Raw genomic sequence first — 25776 nt, forward strand, 5'->3', positions numbered from 1 at the left:
ATATAGATGAGTTTTTGTGTTTGTTTGTACTCTAAAGGCTCAGAAATTACTGAACGGTTTTGAAAAATCTTTCACTGTTGAGAAGCAACACTCTTCCCGAGAACCTAACATATATGTTACATTTGGTCCCGGTACGGACAGTAGTTCCCACGGGACGCGGGGGAAACGGCTAGTTCAAAACTATTTTAGGTTTTTTGATGTGTTTGATATTTAAATGTATCTTACTGTTTTTGTAAACCTATTTCAAAATTAGGCTGAAAATCAGCACAAGGACAGCCCACAAAACACCCACCCTTCACCACTTCCTATGTGTTTTTGCTGGGAAGAAGAAGTAGCGCAACAAACTCCCCAGCAACACATGTCTGTCTGTATTAACAAAAAAAATATGATTTGTGATTTCTAGTTATATTCCGCTATTTGAAGCATAGAACAATATGACAAATAAAATTTACCTACCTATCATAAAAGTCGTTCTTGTGTAATAGTCATAATAACTTGTAATACATAACTCTATTACTACATAAATTCTTCTCACAGTTTTTATCGTAAAAACTACTCCGTGCACTCGGGTAAAAATAAGCCTACAGTCTTGCTTGACGAATTATCAACAACCCAGTTACCCGGGCAACCCAATACCCCTTGGTAAGACTTGGCATTGCACTTGGCTACACTTACTGGCTTCTGACTACCCGGTTCCGGCTGTCATTTGACCATCTTAGGCAGTCGTTGCGAGTAGTTAGAAGCCAGTAAGTCTGACACCAGTCTTACTATAGGGTATTAGATTGCCCGGGTTTGAGGAGGTCAGTCGCTCCTTGTGGCACACTGGTACTCAGCTGCATCATGTTAGAATGGAAGCCGGCTCCAACATAGTTGGGATAAAGGCTCGGGAGATGGATGGTTTAAAATCAAAAATTGATATAACCATATTACACTGCGTGCCAAATTACTCGGGGCAGTCGTTGTAACTAATTTGCATGTACAACGCGTTTTATATATGTTGACACATACGTACATACGTAATCTTGTGACGTCATGGTTTAGAACTTCTTTTTGTATATGTAGTTACTTATATAAGTTTTTTATATGATAGAAGTTATTGCTAAGTTACTCTCTGGTAGATATGTATTTTGCGAAAAAAATACTGACCATATTTGAATGTAATTTTGTGTGTAGGTTAATTAAAATCTGTAGAAGGGCATGAAATCGGTTTTATGTCAGAAAAATCAATTATTATCTTAGATAAGATTGGTAAATCAATAATTGAATAGTTTGAATACAGATACACACATTCACACAGACAAAAAATAATAATAGTGCATAATGCCTGTTTCTCTCTTTCGACAAATTATTATAATTGTTATATTTGTGTACCTACTTCATAATTGGCGTAATGTTTGGTATGATGATTCACTGTCAGCTGTGAAGCTACCTCTCATAAATAAATAAATATCCTGCGGTTTTCCTATATCATGTGAAATATAGATACTTTGTTACCCCCATACAAAACACTTCTATAATATTTCCATTCAAGTTTTCAAGCGGCTATTCCCTAAATAGTATTCAACTTAGTGCAGCCTTTTTGAGCTATTTTGCACTTTAAAATCACATGACCAATTAATGTTTTCACAGCTATATAAGAACAACCTTCGTTTAATAGTTATTTCTACACACGACACTCAAGGTTCTGCATACAGGAAGATTCTTGGAACCTGATCACCTTACATTTTTAGAGTTCCTTAACGATATCTGAATAATAAAAACCATTGGCAATTTTTTTTAAGTCAATTGTTTTTTTTTCAAACTGCCTCTAGTTTCAGCCCGGATATCGATATTAATATTATAAAGCTTAAGAGTTTCTTTGTTGAACACCTTTTTTCACCCAAATTGTCCATTTATCGAGGACTAGCTTCCACCAGTGATTTCACCCGCGTCCCGTGGGAATTATTACCTCGGCAGTGAAAGAATTTTTCAAATCGTTTCAGTAGTTTAGGAGTCTTTAGGGCATAATCCAACAATTTTTTTGTTGCTTTATTATATTTGTATAGACTAGCTTCCACTGAAAATGCTGTGTGCGTATCGAAATACTGGGCTACTAAAATATGAATCTGATTGCCATCCACTCGCCAAGAAGAAGAAGCTTCCATCTAATACAGTGATAGTAGCCTCTGTTATTCTAATAGATAAACTATATTACTAGCAAGTTTCAATAACCGTCAAAGTAGTTTTTGTGTGACAGAGGCACAAACAACCATACATACAAACTTTCCCGTAACATACTTAGTGCTTTTCGCTGGCGAAAGCTAAAAAAAATAAATAATGATGGAGTACAATAATTAATAGGTTTGTATATAAAATGCCATTTAAACCTTGCTCTTCAAAAAGCATGAAGTTCAAAGACAGAGACAATGGTCTTTAATATAATTCATCCTATAATGTGAAGGCTAGATAATTTCTTTTTAATTTACGCCTATTTACACCTCTTTCACCAAATGATTTTGACATTTCCCTGTCAAAAACGACTTTAGTAAGTGTTACAGTGCTATGCAATTTTTAATCTTAAAGTTCCAAGTTAGGAGTGATTTTTGCTTGAATGTCATGTGTATTTCTTTATGTAAGCCCTTTTAAGGCTGTTTTCAATTACAAGGACGCAATTTCTTCGTTTTCCATATATTTGTTATTATTACACCCGCGTCCCGTGGAAACTACTGTCCGTACCGGGATAAAATATAGCCTATGTTACTCGGGAAGAGTGTAGCTTTCCAACAGTGAAAGAATTTTCAAATCGGTTCTGTAGTTTCGGAGCACTGGTACTCTGCTGCATTCGGTTAGACTGGAAGCCGACCCCAACATAGTTGGGATTATGGCTCGGAGGATGATGAGTTTCGAAGCCTTTAGGGTACAAACTATCAAAAAATTGTTTTTCTGTTTATTATATTAAGTATAAAGATTTTTGAAATGCTTTTTGACCAGTAGCAGTCACCTATTTAAGAAGGCAGGTATTTTTAAATAATATCACGGTCATATAAGTACAATATTTATTTCCTCAATTTAACTGGAAGTTTTCGCATTACGGTTGACCTTAACTACTCGGTTCAAGTTAACATCTTAGGCTTAATTTGAGTTCAAAGTGCAAGGTTGTTGCTTAACTAGCTATTTAACTGGACGTCACTTGCTTATTATTGTTTAAATTAATTATGTACTTAGTAATTGTTTTTTTTTATATGTGCTGAATCCTTCTCCGTGTGAGAGGAGGCCTGTGCCCAGCAGTGGGACGATAAATAGGCTGTAACTAACTAACTATGTGCTGAATATAACTTACCTCTTTTCGGTATGAGAAGAGAGCCGTGTTAAAAAAAAAACTAATGATATAGTAATTGTTGTTTTTTTTAATTCTTGATATGAAGTGTGGTTTAGCGTACTCTTCTCTGTATGTGAAAAAGCCGAATTTTAATAATTAAAAAAACAATAATAAATATATTTAAGTAGCTGATTTTATACACATTAATGAAAGGTGCCATTTTTTTTTGCAATCAAGTTTATTTTTTTTACATTAAAAACGTAAAGTTGCTTGAGATGAATTTACTAAGCGGTTTTAGATATCCTGATTATTAATAGCTTTATTCAAGGTCTTTATGACCTCCAAAAAAACTTGGCTAATCTAGTTTTTATCTACCTGTTCTAGAGGTACTAATAGACTAGTAGGCTAAACATAAATTCGTTTCATAAAATCTATCAAGTATAAGTATTTAAATTATAATCTTGATAGCTTCGATTAAAATTCCAGATTGTCTTGAAAATATCTTAACGATCTTTTTATTAATTCATTTTTCTTTTAGTATTCCTACATACTTGGTAGGTTATATTTCGTTCTCAGCCTTCTTAGTAAAAAAAAAATGTTCTTTTCATCTAAATTCAGACACATAAGACTATAACCATTTATTTCACGTTAATGCGCTGCATACAATTATTTGTATTTTACTTTTACTTTTAATTTATCCTTATTTCCAAAAAGATACCTTAATCCATACCAATTCCATTTTATAGTAACATTTCGAAGCCTTTAACATATCTATTCCGTTATTAATAACCAATTAGTCTATAAAAAGCTTTTCAAATAATTTCTAAGCCATCCCTTTCTCTAATTTCAGAGTGCCACCTCCCAATCGAAGCACGCTGCCCGTTTCCTCCGCCTAGCCATGGCTTCCATCATGGATATCTTGAAGATCAAGCCTTTCGTCGAAGTCTCCGTGGGTCAGCTCCTGTGGGGGTACGAGGACCCACTGCTGAAGCTGGCCAAGGATGTGGTGCCTAAAGAACAGAAACTGCCCTATGAGGAGTTTGGACTGTTCTATGGGGTGAGTTGTAACTCATTTTTTTAAAATGAGTTGTAGTGTTATTTGGAGTGAATTTATTTATTTATTTAACTTTATGCAATCACAAAGTGAATTACAAAGGCGGACTTAATGCCATGGGCATTCTCTCCAGTCAACCTTAGGGTGATGCAGAGATAACATGGTTGGTGCATTAATTAATTAAAAAGACATATATAACAAGGACAGTGAATGTGTTATTGTTAAAATTAATTTGTAAAATACCTACTACTTTTGAACGTCAAAATTCATAAAAGATTGCCCCAATAAGGGCCCGTTTTTCGACCTTAAATATGCCAACAACATTTTTCCAAATTCCCCAGCAACACATGCCTGTCTGATAGATTTGAAGAATCTTGAAACAATGCAATATTAATATTAAATGCCTACATGCTACAACTACTTATCGAATATTCTTTTGGTAGAAAACACCCTAGGCGCCAAAACATGTATGAAAGAAAACAAGTTCGTTCTTTCCCTTTTATGTTCAAGAACTATTTAAAAAAAATAACATTTTATTCAACTTCTTTTGACATTTATCAACTTCTTTAACACATTCACTGCGGCAGCGTTAAATCTAAACTTTCTACTAGTGCGATACGAGACAAATGCTGCCCGTATCTATATTTCCTGATATGCGTTACGGCTTCTATTTTGCCGTACCAGAACCTGACTTTCAAAGCCTATACAGACGTGGAAACCACCTATATCAATGGTTTTTATCAACAAATCGATAGACTATATCCTTGTATACACCTAGCTGCAGTCGCCCCGGGTTCTCTGTTATACTTTGAAAGATACAGAGATTTTTCAAAATCTTTCATTCGCGGCAATATATATGCCGTACAGCGTAGAAGTGAAAAAATGCTAGGGATGGGGTTTACTTCTGGAATGATAGTCGATGGTTTAAAAATATTTTTTATTGTAGATAAAATATTCATATTTATCAGTGTTATATTATTGTATAAATCAACATAATTATGTAACCTAATTATATAATATGTATAAATATGTATTTATATTCTACCACAATCACACTATAGCGCCACCTAGTCCCAAATACATATAATGCATAGTATAGTTAGAAAATACACCCAGACCAAGACAACTAGACAAAGAATGTTTGATTTGTGTGGGAATCTAACCCACAACCACTACGCCAACAGACAAATTTAAAAAAAACTAAAAACTATTAAAGGACGTGTATGAAACTTAGTAAGTAGGTAGTTATTCCACTGAATTATTTTCACACTTGACATCTTTGGCATCAAGATGATGATTTCCCCTCTCTCTCTCTACTCAAATCCAGTTTTTTATGTGAACGTCTCATTGTAGCAGAACCGCGTAATATTTTTCACAAAAAATATTGTTACGTCTTGCTTACGGCCAGCACTAGCGCACACTGAACCGCCGCGCGGACGCATGCAGTGTGGTGCGGGGTTGGGGGGGTACGGCAAGATATTCGCCGTACCGCACTGAATGAAAATAATTATTTTACTGTGCGTTACGGCAACTATTTTGCCGTATATTGTTAGTGTACAATATTATTATATTAAAAGCAACAATATTGAAAATATCACTATCTCATTCCTACGCGCAAGGGAACTTAGATAAATCGCCCCCGCACAGTACGCAAAACAAGGACAACGAGCTACCGCACTGGCTGAGAGTCAAATACGGCCAAATACTTGCCGTAACGCAGTGAATGTGTTAAACAATAATCAACTTCGTCCACAGAAAAACGGCACCAGCCCCGACGTGGTAACAATGTTCACCGGATCCGACGACATGTCGAACTACGGCATCATCAGCCGGTACAACATGCGCGACAAGCTGCAGCACTGGACGACAGACCAGTGCAATAGCATCGCAGGCTCAGACGGATCCATCTTCCCTCCGCACATCTCCATGAACGATACCCTCGCGGTCTACGACAAGGATCTGTGTAGATTGCTGCCTTTGAGGTGAGGAAAAGTAGCTTTATTTATAATGGATTTGGATGAGAAGTAGCCTATATCCTTCGCCAGGGTCATAACTGTCTCCATGTGAAATTTCACCGAAATCTGTCTAGCCGTTTTACCGTGAGAGCGTAAGTAACAAACACTCATAATTTTGCTGCTGTATGCTGTAGTTTCAACTGCCTCCTGAAGAAATTACTTCTTGGCTCTTAATGAAAGGTGAGCTATATTTGAAAATAGGGTCTAACCCATCTCCATGCCAAATTTCACCGAAATCTGTCCAGCCGTTTTACTGTGAGAGCGGAGAGAATAATTTTGCGGCTGTATGCTGTAGTTTCAACTGCCTCCCGAAGAAATTACTTCGTTTTTCCAAGTAAAAGGTAAGTCGTATTTGGAAACAGGGTCTTGAAAAAATTACAACAATTGTAAATGTTCAATTTATCGAGAAAGACTATAGGAAGTTCCTCGTTGCGGAAAGTCCCACGGGACGTTGACAGAAGCTAATTCTCGAATGTTCCATTACTAAAATATTCAATTATATCATCCAGTCGTGTAACAAGCCCTAGTCTACAACAACTGACATGTGTTTACACTCCTGGTATACCGTAACTGTAACAAACATTAATATTATCACTACACTATGTGCTGTCACTGTTGATTCATACAATGTGTAATAGCTATTATTTAATTTGGGACTATTTGTTTGCTGTCGTTTAAATTGTTGAAGTGATTGAGATACAATTTGGCAGATAGATGTTACTACGCTACTTTTTATATGGTGTATGCCATTGATGGGTGAATTTGGACTATTGATAGAGGTACCTACCTCATTTTTTTTTAACGACGTCAAAAATCATCAAATTACCATTCCCGCTAACCGTGTCAGGTTAGCAGCGGTGAGGGAGTGTCAGACTCTTACTGACTAAAAACCGTCGTAGGCCTATTATGTGCCAGAGCCGCGGTAACTCGCGCGAACTATCCCGCAGCCCCGGCAGGGGTACCTACCTCATTAAAATATATTTAAGTTAACTGCCTTGGTCTGAAATGAATTGAATATGAAATTCGGTGTCTCTGATACGATGTACGGGTCAGGCTGAAATCACGTTTTTTAGATAGTGTTAGATAGTTTCACAAAGAAGCCCTGTATCGGAGAGAACGTTAACATCCGGTTCAAAGCCTGATCTCTCTCCTGTGGTGTCGGATTGTCGTTCCATCGCGCTATGAGAGTGAGGGAATAGTGGGTGCACCTGTGTCCAAGCAAATGTGCGTGCACTATAATATGTCCTACGCAGCTTGCTGATCTCCTTACATGAGAACAGCCGCCGTGGCTGATATTGGCTTCGGACATATTAATGTCAGTCCTGCGCCTGATCTCTCTCCAATCTTGATGGCATTATTAATAAGGTTATTTAAAATTGCAGGTTCCTCGAAGAGGTGACATCAGCAGGTATCCAGGGCTACAGGTTCACTCCTCCCGAGGATGTGTTCTCGAATGATGACCACAACAGGTGCTTCTGTCCTGCTGGTCCTCCTTGCGCTCCTAATGGACTGTTCAATGTGTCGCTGTGTCAGTATGGTAAGTAGCATTCTTGCAAACTCTTTTGTAAAAAAAAGCGAAATATGCGAAAATTTGGTTTTAAGGAATTTATGTATGTGTCAGACTTACATACATAGGTGCCCAGCAAAATACTATGTAGTTATGTTGACCCACAATACTTAAAACTTTTTTAAAGGTTAAAATAAGTCTTATGGATACAGTGAGAAACTCCAAACTCTTTTGGTTCTTATTGATTTTATTGTGCCTTCATAAGTTATTTACAATCGCTTTTATCCATATGCGGGAAGTAGTATCCTCTGGACACCGAAGGAACCGCTGGTGGAATGCTAGTTTCTTTTTATAAGATAGTTCATGCATGCCCAACTCTAAACTTCATGAATGACATAATTATAATATTTTCAAATCAAATGGTTTACCTGAACTATAATGATACTGACATTATTCAGGTACAGTACAAGATCTATTTCAACCTTAATATTCCTATTTATACAATTACTATTACAGATACATAAACCTACATATTAATAAAAATAAAAAAGGGGAAAAATTAAAGATTTTTTTATTAAATTATGACATATTTCGCAATATTAATGACCATGCTCTCTCCTCAGACTCGCCGATCATGCTCTCGTTCCCTCACTTCTACCTGGCTGACCCGATGCTCCGGGAGCAAGTGGAGGGCATCTCCCCCCCGGAGCCAGAGAAGCACAGGCTTTTTATCGACGTGCAGCCGGTAAGCATAGCCTGGTCTTACTTCCCAATATTCTGTCTATCTGTGGGTTACTGTAGATAGGAATTTTGATATTAGTGCCATAGAAGTTATATTAAATGCCTATATCTAGTAAGTTAACAATCGATAGATATTGAATTGAAAGGTAGTTGTATTGAACCGGTATTCTGACCATAGTTTGTAGAATGGTGTAGTATATATTTTTGCTGGATGAACCAACAGAAAACACCTACATACAAGATTAAATTACACAACTTTGCTTGCGTTTCTGGTAGGAGATAGATTTTAGTAATATTTTACCAAAGCTAATACAAAGGAACATCTTAGTTTTCACTGTGTATAATTTTTCTCAGAAAGATAGTAAACAGGAATAGTCAATAACATTAAAAACGACTTCTTTTACAGATATTTTATACTATATTTAAATTATGAAAAACTACTCAATTCAAGAACCATTATTTATCATGTATGATAAATTGAGTGTAAATAATGATAAATTCTTTATAAATTATAAAATCATGCGAAGTCATGGGTGATACTCCCACTCTTAACTTTTTGTGCTTTCTCGAAAGGGATGATTTACTTAAAATAATGTACATATATGCCATTTGCAGGAGATGGGCATAGCGATGCGAGCCCGCGCCCGCATACAGATCAACCTCGCCGTGTCTCAAGTCGTGGACATCAAGCAGGTCGCTAACTTCCCCGATATCGTCTTCCCTATCCTGTGGTTTGAGGAGGTAAGCATGATTACAACTCACTTTTTTAGGGGACAACTCACTTTTTTGTTGGTTTGATCTCACTTTTTTCGGGTACAACTCACTTTTTTTTTGTTTGAACTCACTTTTTGATAGTATGAATCTTTTTTTTGTGAATATGAGTCATTTTTCTTAGTGCTTAAAAGTTGTGTTTCTTTTTATATGTGCTTAAAAGTTTTTGACTCTATTTTTTATAACTATTATGTTTTGTCAGAAAGATATCACCTCATTGTCAACCTTAATATGACTTTATAATGACATACTTATACAAGTTGACCTGTAGTCATGCAATTAAATATCCTCGATTCAATGGACCCGCTAATCATTCAATCATAAAGCAGATTTAATCGGATGACTGCGACATATACATCGCCATAGAATCGTCCTGCCATCACTTGACCGTCGAAAGTTTCGTACTCGCAGCCTAAGGGATATAGCGACAACTTTTTTGGCACTTTCAGCTCGTATAAGCGTCCGCTCATCTTTTTATCATCTCCCATTGTATTTTCCATATATCTTACACCTTTCCCTCGTATTCCCAGGGTATCGACGAGCTCCCTGAGCAGGTGACGTCGCTGCTGCGGCTGGCCACGAAGGTGCCGACCGTGGCGCGCGCGGCGCTCGGCTGGGGGCTCTCCGCGCTCGGCATCCTGCTGCTGCTGCTGGCCGTCACCTGCCTCATCAGGTATGTAGCCAGGGTACAGACGAGCTCCCGGAGCAGGTCACCATGAAGGGGGTACACACGAGCTCCTGGACAAGGTCACCGTGAAGGGGGAAAAGCGAGAAGAAATTATACGGACACCCTTTAAAACACATTTTGGCAAATAAAAAGGCGGCTGTTCTCATATAAGGGGATCAGCCAGCTGCGCAGGACATATTATAGTGCATAAGCATTTGCTTGGACACAAGTGCACTCACTATTCCTTCAATCTCATAGCGCGATGCGACGACAATCCGGAGAGAGATCACAAGCAGACAGACATTGACGTGCTCTTTAACGTGTTTTATTTTTTTGCTAAATAACAGAGATATGGGTCGTTCGATCACTGGTAAAACAGGTCGTACCTTCCGAAACACCTCCGTGTACGGGAAGGTACGTCAAATTTGTAGGTCTCGGCTGTCATATTAGCATCTTTGGCAGTCGGAAACCAGATAGTCTGACAACCAGTCTTTCCAGAGGTATTGGATAGCCCGCGTAACTGCGTTGGAGGTCAGACAGACTCAATGTGATTCAACTGCATGTGTACACCAAAACTCGACCCCGACATTTACAAAAAGGCTAGGCAGATGATTTAATACTTCATTTATTTTCAGATCATCCCACCGTCAAAGCACTCTCAGACTAGAAGGACACGTGGTAGCCAAGCCCCCGCCGGCCAAGACTCCGAGCAAAGACGCCAACGGTTACGAGTTGAACAGTCGGAGATAATCAACAGTAAATAAAAACAATATCTTTATTAATATATAAAACAAGAGAATTTCTGATCAGCTCGATAAAGTCACCTGTTTGGAAAGCCTGACCGGTTTTGAAAGTTTTGGTCGACCGGAGTTGAAAGTTTGGTTGATCGGAGTTGAAAGTATTGGTTGGAGTTGAAAGTGAGTTATGTTTTGTTGTTTTAAAATTGTATTTGTGTAATTATTATTTTGTTATAAGCGAAAGTTTTCATTTATTATGATTGCAGCATTTTTGATCGTATAGAATGAAATCCGAAAGTTTTGTTTATGTAGGCTTTCCAAGTATCAGCTTTTCAGAAATTCGTTTTAAAACAAACCTGTCTTAAGACTACAAATATTTTATATTCGTGTTTACAGATGTCATTGCGCAGGAGTCGAATCTCAGAGCTTAAAGGAAATAAATAAAAAAAAATCTCTAAATACGAGTATAAAAATATAGCTGAAATACATCCTTACTTAGTTTTATATTTAGAATTATAATCTGTAGTCACAAAGTATTTTTAATCTATATTGCAGTTGTGTTGCCAGACCAAAAAATATTTTCAAAATGGCGACCGAGTCTTAAGACAGCGTTTTTTGTATCATCGCTGATTATTAATTAATTTTTAGTTTGACATTTTGATATTGTAAATAATTGTGAAAAAAATGGTTAAAAGAAATGTCATTGTTTTATGCAATTGTTTTCGGTATCAAAGAAAAATTGGACGTAGTTATGCAGAAACGTTCCAACCCACAAGTCACCCGAAATCGAGTTATTGTGATTGAACAGCCTTAAATTTAGCATATGGTTATCTAAACTCAATAGAATTCAACAATAAAACCTCTAGTACCTTTACTAGTTAGAATAAAAAAGAATACAACTGAAACGCGTAAATGCTTATATCTCAAATTCAAGTTTAATTTGAGATATAAGCATTTACGCGTACAGTGGGTTGGAACGTTTCTGCATAACTACGTCCAATTGTAATATCCTAAAGAAAATATTATTAATGAAAAATTATGACATCGAATATAGAACAGTTTTCTTTATATTTAATTTTTACGATACGTTTGTCAGTTCATGCATTTGCGATTCGATCGTGCGATTTTTATTCGTTTTATATTTAAGAATTATTTTATATTGTTTTGTGTATATATTTCTTATCTTTTTGCTGACTTTTTTACATTTTTATTTTTTAATGATTTGCATTTTTTACTATTAAATACATCAGGTTAGAATTGTGTCTGGACTTACATCACATTTTTTTTTCTATTTTTAACAAAAGTCTTGTATTGCGACAAATAATCGCGTCTTAGAATCGCAAGTATGCTCTGAACGAGAGAATATTAATTTCATAGTTTTGGAATTTATGAATGTATAAGCATTTGCGTTTATTTTTGTACCACCTTATTTTTATTTTGAACTTTTGAAGTTAAGGCGGTAATTATTTTAAATTCATATATACCTACTTAATGCATTAAATGGATATATAAGAAACATAAATATAGAGATCAATTAAAAAAAGGTTTCTGGCTACTTTTTAAAAACTGTTTTATACATATATATTTCTTTTTAGTTTTTTTTTAAATATACATACACATAATGAGACTAACCCATTATTGTATAATTTATATACCTACTGATATTGTGATTTATAGTATTCACCCAGGTATATCCGTATTAAATTTTTATAAAAATATCACCGTCTAAACTTCGAAAAGTTTTTATACAATTTTTTATATAAATGTAAAATATAAATGTCTTCGAATGTGATAAGAGAATATTCCATGTTAATAGAATAAATTAGTAAAATATTGAACAAAATATCGTAGAAATATATTTACAATTTGACATTTTATAATGAGGAAATTTTTACATTTACATATTTTTTTTGACACATGTTGACATATCACTTAGAAATGTAATGTTTGATCTGTAAATATTAATTATTGTTGGTAACTTAGCTATGATTATGGTTAAGGATTATATAACTTTCGACTTTTTTGAAAAAAATCTTCCATATTCCTCTGTAAATGGGTCTTTTGATAAATAACAACGTATAAAATGCTTTGACTGTATATGATTCGTAGCCATAATCATAGACAATGGGCCAGCAATAATTTTATTTTTAATTCTCTGGGCTTCGGGTTGCCATTAAAATCTTAATATATCGGTTTTAAACATAGAGGTGTTATGTTGGGACTGCATTGGTATCCATATTTTATCGACTAAATTATTTAGTTTATTACTAAAACTATAAATCTTCATATGACTATCTTTTACTCGACTAAACAATTTAGTCGATTTATCGATAAATTTTTAGAGGTTAGACAAAACTATTTTTTTTTTTAATTAAAAAAAAACACTAATTTACCGATAGTTGCTAGTCTATTACTTGTGGTCCGTCCATCCTTAGCTTAATATATTTTTTACCAATATCAAAGTTTCTTAGTTTTAAAAGGAGAGGTTGCTATTTTAATTTAAGATATTCTGAGCGTGCAATTGTTTTTAATATATTTTTGTTAACAACTTGGCCAAGTTTTACTTTTAAGCCAAGTTGCCAAACTGAGTCTGATGTGTATGTAACTTGGCACGTATAGAAGAACAAATTTTACTTTGACATTCCACGGCCAAGAATGGCCAAGTTTACATTTGCACGTTCAGGCGTTTACGAATAGATTTTCATTTAGACAATATTGAAAACTATTTTGGAATACGTACTTAGACATTATGGAAATGACAATCAAATGGTGTTCATGCCATATTGACTAGACTTTTACTTTAGTTTGCCAAAAACTAGAAAGAGGTGCTTAACTGATAATGACGTTAATATTTCAGGAATATACCTTCATATTTATGTGCTTATGTGAAGTGTGATTATTTGAATTTGCTGATCCATCCTTTTTCGATAAGGGATTGAAATTTAATATTGGCTTGATATAAATTATATAAAATTTCAATATCTAATCGAAAAATAACGGATGGATAGGTTATTAAAATCCACTGTTAAAGATTTGAGAGCAGATCAAAAAATTGTCTTCCAATAATAAGATCTTTAATTGTCAGTCACAAGGTTGAAATTTTTTATGAAGATTACCATTGATTTATATGTAATTGAACATTGAGTTATGACAGAAATATTAGAAATTACTACTACTTTGACCATAATTATATAAATCTCGGAGTATTATGATATTTTAATAAATATTTGTGCCTCCTAGATAGATATACCATGTAACTGGGTTGAGGAGGTCAGATAGGCAGTCGCTCCTTGTGGCACACTGGTATTCAGCTGCATCCGGTTAGACTGGAAGCCGACCCCAACATCGTTGTGAGAAGGCTCGGCAAATGTTGACATTCATCACATCAGCGCATTTTTGCTTAGAAATACCTATTCTAGTATATTTTAATTCAATGTTCGTTTATAACTATTATATCCACTGATGTCTTTGATATAGATTTTAGTATGAGAAGTGGCTTTAAGATTGAAGATTGGTGCTATATAAAAAGGTTTATTAAAATGCCTTAACTCGGATTTACGAAATCAATGTTTCTATCACATCACTGTTACTCTGCAAGCACGCTGTAAACTTTTAGTCGGCCGATGGTTTGTTTGGGCTCATAAATCAGTATGAAGATGAATGGTAGTACGAACATTACAAAGATCAGGTATTTAGCCGGTATCAGAGCGACTGAAAACTTTTATTGTAATCGAAATTTCTCAACTTCAGCCGACTATTTAGTCTGCAGTGTGTAAAATCACAGAAACGATATATGTAACTATTTTTAACAAAATCTCGTAAAATAAGAATATAAAGACATAAATATTTTGAAAAAACTACAACTTTGACTATCCTTCCCACTTCTTTAGTCAATACAAATATGAGATTATTGTCAGTTAAAGACAAATTTTAAGTAACTCTATTTTGAAGGCTAAAGAAGTGTGAATTAACTTGAAGTACTGTATCAGAAACTTTCCCATTATACAAAAAAAAAGCTTATGATTTCAAGTCCTTGGTAAGGACTTGGCTATGTATATTTTGTGTAAACCATTCAAATATCAAATGAAACAAATATATAGCCAAAATATTTTGTAAACTTTTTCCTATATATTTTTTGTAACATTGAACTCGACATATCACTATAAAACTTGGCCAATGAGGCCAGGTTTAAACATTGTAAACTTGACTACTTATTAAGGACTTGGCCAAATATAAAATAGGCCAAGTCAACAAACTGAATGATTGTTGCTCAAATTCAGTAATTTAGAACATCACTTAATTATATTTTTTAATATTAAAATTGTTCGTAATTTGTAAATAAAATGAAGGTGTAAGATATAAGTTTTCGTGTATCTTTTTATTTTAAAACCTTATATATTAAAAAAAATAAGCGTAATAAGGCTGTCCGCCCACATCCGTTAAAATCGGTGACCGATTTTTGTAGGTGAAAAATAGAAAACATACTGGTAGAAAACAATAGTGCAACGCACACGTCCTGCAAAAAATCGGTCAGAAAAATCCTTCAAAAAATCAGCCCGATTAATTATCTGTCCTACAAAAAGTCTACATGGGCGTGCAGTCTATCAGCCTATAAGTACCAATGCAACTTTTCTAAGTTTGTATGTAGGTACTTTCTAAGTAGGTATATCTTACGGCCGATCTCAATACTCTACCAAGAGTTAAACTCGGTAGTTTTACTGTTACTTTTGATCTATCAATAATAATAATAATGGCGTCCACGGCCGATTCGTCCACGGCAGCTGTTCTCACTTATGAGATCAGCCAGCTGTGCAGGACATATTATAGTTCACAAGCATTTGTGCAGACACAGGTGCACTCACTATTCCTTCACTCAATAACTATCTATCAATAACTGCCGTCTCAATAACAAAATTTCCGTAACGTTATCTACAGTTAAAGACAGATAGGACCTTCCCTCACAAAAAAATGCGTTACGTTTTGTTACTCGTGAAAAATATTATTTTTGCTTATAAGATATTAGCTTCAGTAAAATTGTACTTTTAAAAAAACCTGCTTTTATAATTTATATGAAAACGGTGAAATTTTATAATAAAATAATGATGAAATGCTTTCTAACATGATGCAATAAAACGCATTTTTGACATTTGCCAAATATCTCTGTTTAGCTAATAGCGACACTAACTAGTTGGTCCATTACTTTTGATGGTTCTACTTGATAACTTTAGGTTAAGTACCTACTAGAAATAATTTACTCACCGGGAGGATTTCACTCTCAGATTTGGTAAAATTTTTACTAATAACTCATTTACACTACTTTTATTTAATCTAAATGTAAATTCCGAGTCGGAAAATTCACTTTCATAGTTAATGCGACTGTATACTCTGCATTCACCAGATACTGTAGCTGTCGCAGAATCAAATACACCAGCTTCATACATCTCATTATCACTTTCATCACTGAACAAATCCATTTTATTATGAAATAAGTTGTAATGACTACGTAAACCAGCAGTAAATCACCCGATTTCGGGAGATAGCAAATTTTTGACTGACAGTAACAAAAACAGACTAAAGTTAACTGTCAAAATGTTATTGAGACGCTCTTTTTTTGTTTTCTATGGATCTACTTAACTATGGTAAGCGGTAAGCCCTCCCATAGGTAGATCAAAGTAAAGGTTGATATTCCTATCTTTAGTTTATTGAAACGCACAAATGCGGTTGTATCTACTAAAGATCAGTAATGTAACAGATGGTTAAAGGTAAGTACCTACGTTATTGAGATCGGCCGTTAGACACCAATGACTGTGTTCGGATGGCACGTTAAACTGTAGGTCCCGGCTGTCATTGAATGTCCTTGGCAGTCATTACGGGTAGTCAGAAGCCAGTAAGTCTGACACCAGTCTAACCAAGGGGTATCGGGTTGCCCGGGTAACTGGGTTGAGGAGGTCAGATAGGCAGTCGCTTCTTGTAAAGCACTGGTACTCAGCTGAATCCGGTTAGACTGGAAGCCGACCCCATAGTTGGGAAAAGGCTAGGACGATGGATGGGCGTGCAGCCTATCGAAAAGAAAAAATCAAAAACAAAATCGACATCCAAGGTACTCACATTTTCACGCGAAAACTACTAAACAACCGATTCAAATGTAGTTTGGTAGACAGTCTACTTAGACTGTTGACCTAGTGTCAAGGGAGTTTGTATTACCACTTCATCATCATCATCATCTCAGCCGTAGGACGTCCACTGGTGAACATAGGCCTCCCGCTTAGATCTCCACAGATGCCTGTTGGAGGCGACCTGCATCCAGCGTCTTCCGGCGACCTTTACAAGGTCGTCTGTCCACCTTGTTGTACCACTTCTTCCCAGCAAAAACACATAGGAAGTGGTGAACAGTGGGCGTTTTTGGGAGCTGTCTTTTGTAAAGTCCTTCAAAAAGTGCTAATATTCAGCCTACTTTGAATAAATTACTTTTCGTCCTATCTTTTATATCTTCAGACTCTAGAACCTGAGAAGTACCTGTAGGATAGGCTTTTGATCATTTGTGAAAACCGCAGGAAACTAGGTAATTAAAACATCAACACTTTAAAGTCAAAAACAAAGCATTTATTAATTCTTTACAAATTTATTACAGACTTATCCATACTAGATAATATTACAAAGCTGAAGAATTTGTTTGCACACATTAATCTCAGTAACTATTGGTCTGATTTGATAAAATATTTCAGCGTTGATTTCTGATACTTACGTGAATATTAGACATTTAAATGAAACTACTTTTACGGATTTTGTCGTAGTTATATTATTAGTCTGTCCGTGACCATGGATGCTGTAAAGGATCCGAAACGTCGGGATGAAATAACTATCAATATTATAAATGCGAAAGTAACTCTGTCTGTCTGTCTGTTACTCTTTCACGTCTAAACCACTTTACTTATTTTACTAAAATTTGGTACAGAGATAGAGTTGACCTTGAGAAAGAACACAGGATAGTTTTTATCCCAGACTTTTGAAGAGTCCTCTTGGAAACGCGATATAACCGAACTCTACGCGGGCGAAGCCGCGGGCGGAAGCTAATAATTATATAACCGCGATAAAGTCCATGAAAGTAGTTTTTATTTGAATTATGTATTTCAGTGTTCTATTAGATAGCCCATTTATCGAGGAAACCTATAGGCTACTTTTTATTAGGGTTTGAGCAATTCCCATGGAATGTGGGTGAAACTGCTGGCAGAAAAACTTAAAATAAACAGGGGCCTGATTCTGCAAATTTTACTTTAGTGACATACGATTGATGGTCAACTAAAATTCAATCGAGACTCAATTACTCAGCATATATGGCGTTCTGCTATTTTTTCTTTTAAATAAACGTTATCACTTGATTCTATAATGCATCACAAATAAATACTATTACTATTATCTTGTATGTCTCTACCTAGCCCAAGTAGTTTTCATCCATAGTTAGCAATAGTTTAGCACAGAACCGGGGATTGTCCTCTAACTGCCTCGTTGGTCTAGTTGTCGCAAGTGTGGCTGCTGAGCACGAGGTCTCGGGTTCGATTCCCGAGTCGGGCCGAAATCGCTTTGTGGGTTTTAGAAGACTTTCACAAAGCAGCCCGGAGCCTGGAAATTGGTGATTGATACACCCGTGCATCGGAGAGCACGTAAATGTCGGTCCTGCGCCTAATCTCTTTCCGGTCGTGTCGGATTGCCGTCCCATCGGGCTATGAGAGTGAAGGAATAGGGAGTGCACCTGTGTCAGCGCAAATGCTTGTGCACTATAATATGTCCTGCGCAGTTGGCTAATCTCCTTACATGAGAACAGCCGTCGTAGCCGATAATCGGCTAGGAGGACATCATCATCATCATGTCTCTACCAGACCTCGGGACTATAGAGTCCCGGATTTTTGGGAGGCGAACGTGGGGCCGAAGCCAACACGCTGAAGCCCTTTTGAGACAACTTTAATAAATTACTTGAAACATTTTGCTCCTACTAAATAAGCCGCGGCTTCCTCCTCCATACAAAACTACGCTTGCGTGACGTCATCCACGCCGCGCCGCGCGATGTTCGCAAAATAAGGGCGAGCGGTAAGCCGGCTCACGGAGCGGGTTCCACCAATCAAAACTCGCGAGTGAACGAGAAAGAACGCGTCAAGAGTAGAGTAGCTATACCTGTCTACCCGCGAGTGACAGCGCTTTCTCAAATATGTAAACAAACAAATCAGACAAATTCACTCTCATTGTTCTTATTTTGTTTTAGATAATACCATTAACAATTTGTTCTTTGTATTACTTAATTGAATTTATTAGTGTGTGTATCATTTGGAAATAACATAGTTCGTGTGTGTGTTTTAGTTACATTATGTCAACATAGATGGCGTTGTGCATTTTTATGCAAATCCTGAATCGCGGTGTTAAGATTCTCCGCGATTTAATGACCCTAGTTGGGAATTTATTTATTTTTATGAATTCACCAAGTACATAATTTTGATAATTTTGATTAAATAGTTGGCAGTATCATTACTCCCTACTATAGTTCGGCCATTCAGAGAATGCGTTCCTGACACGTCGCGATTGAACTGACGACGTAACTACATTCATTGATTATTGATATAATAATGTTGTTTTAATGCTCCTCAATTGTTAAAACGGTAAACAACCAGCAAAAATATTTTTATCGTAACTGCAACGCCATTGCAAAGTTACGTCGTCAGTTCAATCGCGACGTGTCAGGAACGCATTCTCTGAATGGCCGAACTATAATTCCCGCGATCGCACTGTGTGACCTGGTACTCAGTACAAGTACAGTACTACAGTGTGTGTACCTAGTGAAAATAGAGATATCTACGTTGAAATGATGTATTTTGATACGTAGACAGTTGGCATCAGGTTTCTTTTTAATGTACCTATAGCATTTATCGCATTAGACTGTTTTCCGATCCGACAGATTGTTTACTTTAGGAAGGAACTTATTTTTCAAGGTTAAGTTAGAATAAAAACGTGTTATAAAACTCGGGCACGCCGCTCGGGTGAATTACCTACCAATATTACGTCTATATTAAAATTACTAACGTCCTGACGGATAAATACCTACGATAAATATCAATGGCTAACAGGCCGTTGTAAATTAAATACTTAAAATGTATTGTTTCTAGTGCCAAGTTTTCTCAGATTCTAGTACCTAGTTAATATACCTAACTAAAGATAATAAAGTTTTATAGATATTAATAATCTGCCGAATTCCTCGAGAAAACATGTTCAAACTATCAGTCTCTCAGTCAGTGCTAAAAGGTGGACTGAGAAATTACCTCCATTACCTCTCCCCCCCCCATCCCTGAGTACTCCCCCCCCCCAGTTTTTTTTTTTGCTGCGGCTTCCCTATTTCATTAAACCACCCTTCGCCACTGAAGGACAATCCCCGGTTCTGTGCTAAACTATTGCTAACTATGGATGAAAACTACTTGGGCTATTGTGATGGGATGCTAGTGGACTAGGAATGGGGAAACTACGGGATCTATGGCACCTGCCAGTAACAATGTAATAAATACACGTAAAAATGGCAGGTGGAGATTCACCAACTCACTTACTGGGCCCCCGGGAATCAGTCGCGAAATCGCAACAAGGGGGCAACAGGTACATGGGCGGGTGAAGGGTGAGGATACCTCGGCGGACTTTAAACGCAGATCACGCGCTCCCTGTGGGTCCAGCATCGGCCGGCCCACTCGCCACTTACCACGAGGCACCTACCCTCCGAGCGGGCTGCTAACCCTACTCTAGCGACTCCACTCTGACCGGCCGATGAAGGCAAGCTAAGAGGCGGGAGACCTATCCCCCGTCATGCTTCACTCCGGCAGGCCGGAGATGGGGGACAGTATACTCTCCCTGGAGCACTCGGATATGTAGCCCCGCGGGGTCGCTACTCCCCGTCATCCGCCTCAGATGCCCTGCGGGGCCTATTACTATTACTATTACCATCATATCATCTGCAAATGATTTACGATTGCAACATGATTGTAGAACAGACTACCCTATATACCAAATGGCAGACCAATGGCAAACCAATGAAGTGTAATTGGAATACGATTGATTTTATGTTAGTAGCAGAATGCCAGCTAAGGTTTAAAACTGCTATTGAGATTCAATGGTTTTCTTTTTGAGAAAAAATAGCATAATGATAGCAAAAACGTTTCGTTCCAACGAAACGTTTAAATACGACCTGAAAATTATATATCGTTGATAAGGTAAGACGTTCCGTTCCTTGCATTCACGTATGTCAGCACCATCTAATCATCAGCTAAGAAAAGAAATAAATAAGAAAATTCCTCATTGTTTTCAATTGTCACTTTATTAACTTAGCAGAAATCAAGCCCCTGGGAGTTCACGGCTCAGGAAAACACATCTTGAATATTGAACCCTTAAGCCTGGACGGGCAAGAAAATGGGCTTTCTCTGGTCTCCGTGTAGGCCTTGACTCGAGCTTCATATTCAACTCCTGGTTTCAGTTTACGGAAAACCACCATACAAGAATCGGCTGGAACTGACCGGATCACAGGTAAACCTCCTCGCAGGAAGTCATTGTCAACTTCCTGTAATTGATTAAATAATTATATTAAAGGTCGTAGAAGCCTAGTGGGTAAAACACAAACCTCTCAAGTATGAGTGTTGGTGCGATTCCAGGTCAGGCAAGTACCAATGCAACTTTTCTAAGTTTGTATGTACTTTCTAAGTATATCTTGGACAACAATGACTGTGTTTCGGATGGCACGTTAAACTGTAGGTCCGGCTGTCCCGGCTGTCATTGAACACCCTTGGCAGTCGTTACGGGTAGTCAGAAGCCAGGAAGTCTAACAACCAGTCTTATCAAGGTTGCCCTGGTAAATGGGTTGAGGAAGTCAGATAGGCAGTCGCTCCTTGTGGCACACTGGTACTCAGCTGCATCCGGCTAGACTGGAAGCCGACCCCAACATTGTTCTGCATCTTGCTACAGGTATCAAGTGACAGATGTTAACCCACTCCAATTGCACCCCTATTCGGTGCAAACTAAGGTAGCGTCTACACGGTGCATGTAGCTGGAGCAAGTTAACATGCGCAAGCAAATGACAAGAGCACGCGAGTGGGTATTTTGCTTTGGTACATGCGCGAGTCGCTGGATCCGTACGTTTATAAAATGCATGTATGTAACCTGCGCATGTGCCTCAACATGCGCAAGCTACTTGCACCGTGTAGATGCACCCTTAAGACACACTGAACCGCGCCGTTCTTTTTTTTTCTACGTACTACGTGCTTCTTTTTTTGATACGTCTAAGATGTATATACTTTTTTGTCTTTAATGTCGTGCCACGACAGTCGTGGTAATTTGTATTGTGCACCCACTTACTTTTTTAAGTATTTTTGGTATAGTTATCGGCACGAATCTTAAGCTCTGACCTACATCTGTGCAGAAGTGATTTATTAGCAAAGAACCAATCCCGAGTGACGGCTATCACGCGATGCACTGCGGGCCAATCACCGCTTTAGCCCGCCCCCGCGCCTCACTTCATACCACAAAAGGGACTCAATAAATTACTTCTGCGCAGGTGAAGGTCAGAGCTCAAGATTCGTGCCGATAACTATAAATTTATTTCTGTCTGTTATTGTTTGTGCTGAATAAACGTATTATCTTTCTATCTATATACATATATAACAAAATTACCGGTCCATAATCCACCATTTCTGGCTGTCCCTTGCAATGAATGATCGCTTTAATTTTCTTGATCTCCCATAAATACGCCTGTAACAAGATAGACGAAATATCAAAGTCAAAGCCAAGTCATTTAGGCCTTTACAAGCACTTATGTACATCAACAATATAAATAAGTTTGATTCTAGTTGCCCATTCCAAAAGTAGCTTCCTATGGAGAAGAACGGGCAAGAAACTCCATGGTTACTCTTTTTTTTAATAGTAGGTATTATCACTATCATCTGAGTTTACTGTTTCACCGCGGTTTCACCTGCGTTTCGAGTGAACAACTTTATAAAGATAAAGTAGCATATAAATATTTTACTAATATGGTTTTAAAAGCCTATGTTAAGTAACATTATGGATGTAATGAAACTTGGCGATAAGTTATATATACATCCTATCTGTAATATAGGTAGGTACAGCTTACCAAAGGCTGTTGTTTAACCATCTATTTAACAGTTTATGTACACACACAGAATACAGACAAGAAGAAAAATAGAACAGGGCCCGATTCTCCTAATTTTACTTAAGCGTCATGCGATTCACGTTCGACTGAGATCCAATCCCGAGTCGATTACGATTGAAGTGTATGTGGCATTCCGCTATTTTTTCTTTGAAATAAACGTGTTTATCCTTTTCTGTCATTCAATAATGAATCATTTTGTCTGCAAATGATTTACGATTGCAATATAATTGGAGGGCAAACTACCGTATAGACCGAAATCAACAAAATAGCAGACTAATCGCAAACCAACCGAATGTCGTTGGAATATGATTGGTCTTATATTAGTAGCAGAATGCCCGATATGGTTAAAACTGCTATTGCGATCATATTGCGATTCAATTTCTATTCGATTTTGACATTATTAACTTAGGAGAGTCGGCCCCAGGTGAAACCGCGGGCATTACATACACATACCTGTTCATAATATCTAAGTCAAATCAAAAATCGTTTATTTAAACTTGGCTGCAAAACAGCAGATTACGAACGTCGGAAATTTACAAAAGACAGCCCCCAAAACGCCCTCCCTTCACCACTTCCTATGTGTTGTTGCTGGGAAGAAGTGGCGCAACAAACTCCCCACAACACATGTCTGTCTGTAGGTTAGAAGAATCTTTCAACATTGTTTTTCTATATTTTGATATTATATGTATTTCTAACTAGCGACCCGCCCCGGTTTCGCACGGGATAACTGTATTTCCCCACAATTTAATAGATGTAATTATACATATAAACTTTCCTCTTCAATCACTCTATCAAAAAAACAGGATCAAAATCCTTTGCGTAATTTTGAAGATTTAAACGTACAAAGGGACAGGAAAAGCGACTTTGTTTTATACTATGTAGAGATATTACTTTTCTACTTACAATATAACCTAAGATGGGATCACATGAATCATCACTAAACACTGGGTTCCACATAACTGCAAAAGTTACTGTTTTTCCAGGAAATTGTACTAGTCTCACACATTCCGGAGCTTTTAAACCATCCTGTAAACTATGCCTGAAAGCTGTCACAATGATCAGAAAAAGACATAAAGTCACCATTTTGGCCATTTATATGTAAAAACTAGCTTTCGCTCGCGACTACGTCCGTGTTTATTTAGGATAGGTACATGATTCTCCTTTGATTTTTGGTATAAAAAATGTGGTATCCATGGCAATCCATGCCATGGATACCATGGATCTTGCTGACAATTCAGCAAGATTGATCCAGTTCATTGATTTCAAAATATAACGAATATATTATAATCACAAACATAAATGGGAGGTTTTCTTAAAAAATATAGTTTCAAAGAAAATTATAGATGGCGTTGCACCTACTACGTGATTGGGCTTTTACCTGGTAAAAAAAAAAAACATTGCACCGAGTCCTTTAAGTTTAGGTAGTCTGTTTTTTAATCTCGTAGACTAAACTGGACATTACGAGTGTTGTGAGTTTATTGCAATTCTTAAATAGTGATGTGGCACGACCGAAACTTAGCGTTAATAAAATCAAGTATCGTTTTTTTACAATAAGTTATCCTGAAATAATGTGCTTATTTTTGATGATTACGCATGGCTTTGCGTGGTCAGATATCCCTGGCAGTTTGTAGCACGTCGTGCAGCCGTGTGTACGTACGTGAATTTTAAATATAATATTTTGAATGAAAACTAAATTCGTCTATTATACATAAAAAGTTACGATTCAACAAACCAGGGGCCCGATTCTCCTAAGTTAATAATGTCAAAATCGAATCGCAATATGATCGCAATAGCAGTTTTAACCATATCGGGCTTTCTGCTACTACTAATATAAGACCAATCGTATTCCAACGACATTCGATTGGTTTGCGATTGGTCTGCTATTTTGCTGATTTTGGTCTATACGGTAGTTTGCTTTACAATCATATTGCAATCGTAAATCATTTGCAGACAAAATGATTCATTATTGAATGACAGAAAAGGATAAAAAAAGTTTATTTCAATAAAAAAATAGCGGAATGCCACATACGCTTCAATCGTAATCGAGTCGGGATTGGATCTCAGTCGAACCGAGTCGAACGTGAATCGTATGTCGCTTAAGTAAAATTAGGAGAATCGGGCCCCAGTATCGTAAGTACAACACTGCACAAAAGAGCTAGCAACATTATTTGTAAATTTGACATTTTGCGTTGTGTCAATTTAGTCTACGAGATTAAAAAACAGACTATAGGTTGGTTCAAGAAGGTTAGGATTTCTGGAGAAATTGTTTTTAAAACTCTCGTTGGTCTCAAGTTGGCATACTATGACCGATAGACTATAAGCAACGCCTACGATAAAAGTTCTGTTTTATATCCAAACCACAACTTGCTATAAATATTTTGCAAGGCGCTAATACTGTAGATATTTATCGTGCCGGGCAAAACAAACTGCCTGGTAGTATTCACTTCAAATTGTATAGGTACATAATTATTACACATAAGTAAAAATCAGACCTAAGACTGTAAGTAAAGCGAGTACAATTTTTCCGTACCTAGCACCCAGTACTGAGAATTGGCCGTCGGTCTAAGCTAGCGGGTATGTATACGTGAACTAAACACACTAATACCAACCTATCATGTAAGTTTTGTCCTTTAGAAAATAAGTAAGGTCTAGGGGCCCAGAATGACCAGATCTTGCTCTAACAGGGCTCATGTCAAAATTCTAACTGCAGTTACCTATCGCTGTTTAGTGTTCACGCGTCTTCAAATCCAATATTATTTTCCTTGACATTATATTATAACGAGTGCGCAATACATACATGAT

General features: G+C 36.9%; 2 protein-coding genes across 2 annotated transcripts in view; one reads left to right on the forward strand and one right to left on the reverse strand.

The window, feature by feature from the left end:
* Positions 1–15152, forward strand: part of LOC124643865 (scavenger receptor class B member 1) — a 42782-nt gene extending 27630 nt beyond the window's left edge. Inside the window, exons 5-13 of the mRNA XM_047182987.1 lie at positions 4149–4355; positions 6108–6334; positions 7750–7904; positions 8498–8619; positions 9231–9356; positions 9917–10059; positions 10689–11527; positions 11789–13903; positions 14038–15152. Of these exons, the coding sequence (XP_047038943.1) occupies positions 4149–4355; positions 6108–6334; positions 7750–7904; positions 8498–8619; positions 9231–9356; positions 9917–10059; positions 10689–10803 (1095 nt within the window). The 3' untranslated portion in view covers positions 10804–11527; positions 11789–13903; positions 14038–15152. The remainder of the gene's footprint in view (positions 1–4148; positions 4356–6107; positions 6335–7749; positions 7905–8497; positions 8620–9230; positions 9357–9916; positions 10060–10688; positions 11528–11788; positions 13904–14037) is intronic.
* Positions 15153–21113: 5961 nt separating this feature from the next.
* LOC124643866 lies at positions 21114–24498 on the reverse strand. Its single transcript, XM_047182988.1, has 3 exons — positions 23878–24498; positions 22479–22556; positions 21114–21372 (listed from the first exon to the last, which is right to left on the reverse strand). The coding sequence occupies exons 1-3, from the start codon at positions 24064–24066 to the stop codon at positions 21166–21168; spliced, it is 474 nt and encodes a 157-aa protein (XP_047038944.1). The 5' UTR covers positions 24067–24498; the 3' UTR covers positions 21114–21165.
* Between the last annotated feature and the right edge of the window lie 1278 nt (positions 24499–25776).

This window comes from Helicoverpa zea, chromosome 28 (genome assembly GCF_022581195.2).
Source record: "Helicoverpa zea isolate HzStark_Cry1AcR chromosome 28, ilHelZeax1.1, whole genome shotgun sequence".
In the NCBI taxonomy this organism is placed as follows: domain Eukaryota; kingdom Metazoa; phylum Arthropoda; class Insecta; order Lepidoptera; family Noctuidae; genus Helicoverpa; species Helicoverpa zea.

Excerpts from the sequence above, each read along its gene's own strand:
- LOC124643866 (XM_047182988.1), bottom strand. The coding sequence starts at position 24,066 with ATGGCCAAAATGGTGACTTTATGTCTTTTTCTGATCATTGTGACAGCT. Across the intron at positions 22,557-23,877 it reads ATCCCATCTTAGGTTATATT|GCGTATTTATGGGAGATCAA; the intron begins GTAAGTAGAAAA and ends ATCTTGTTACAG. Across the intron at positions 21,373-22,478 it reads AAATGGTGGATTATGGACCG|GAAGTTGACAATGACTTCCT; the intron begins GTAATTTTGTTA and ends AATCAATTACAG.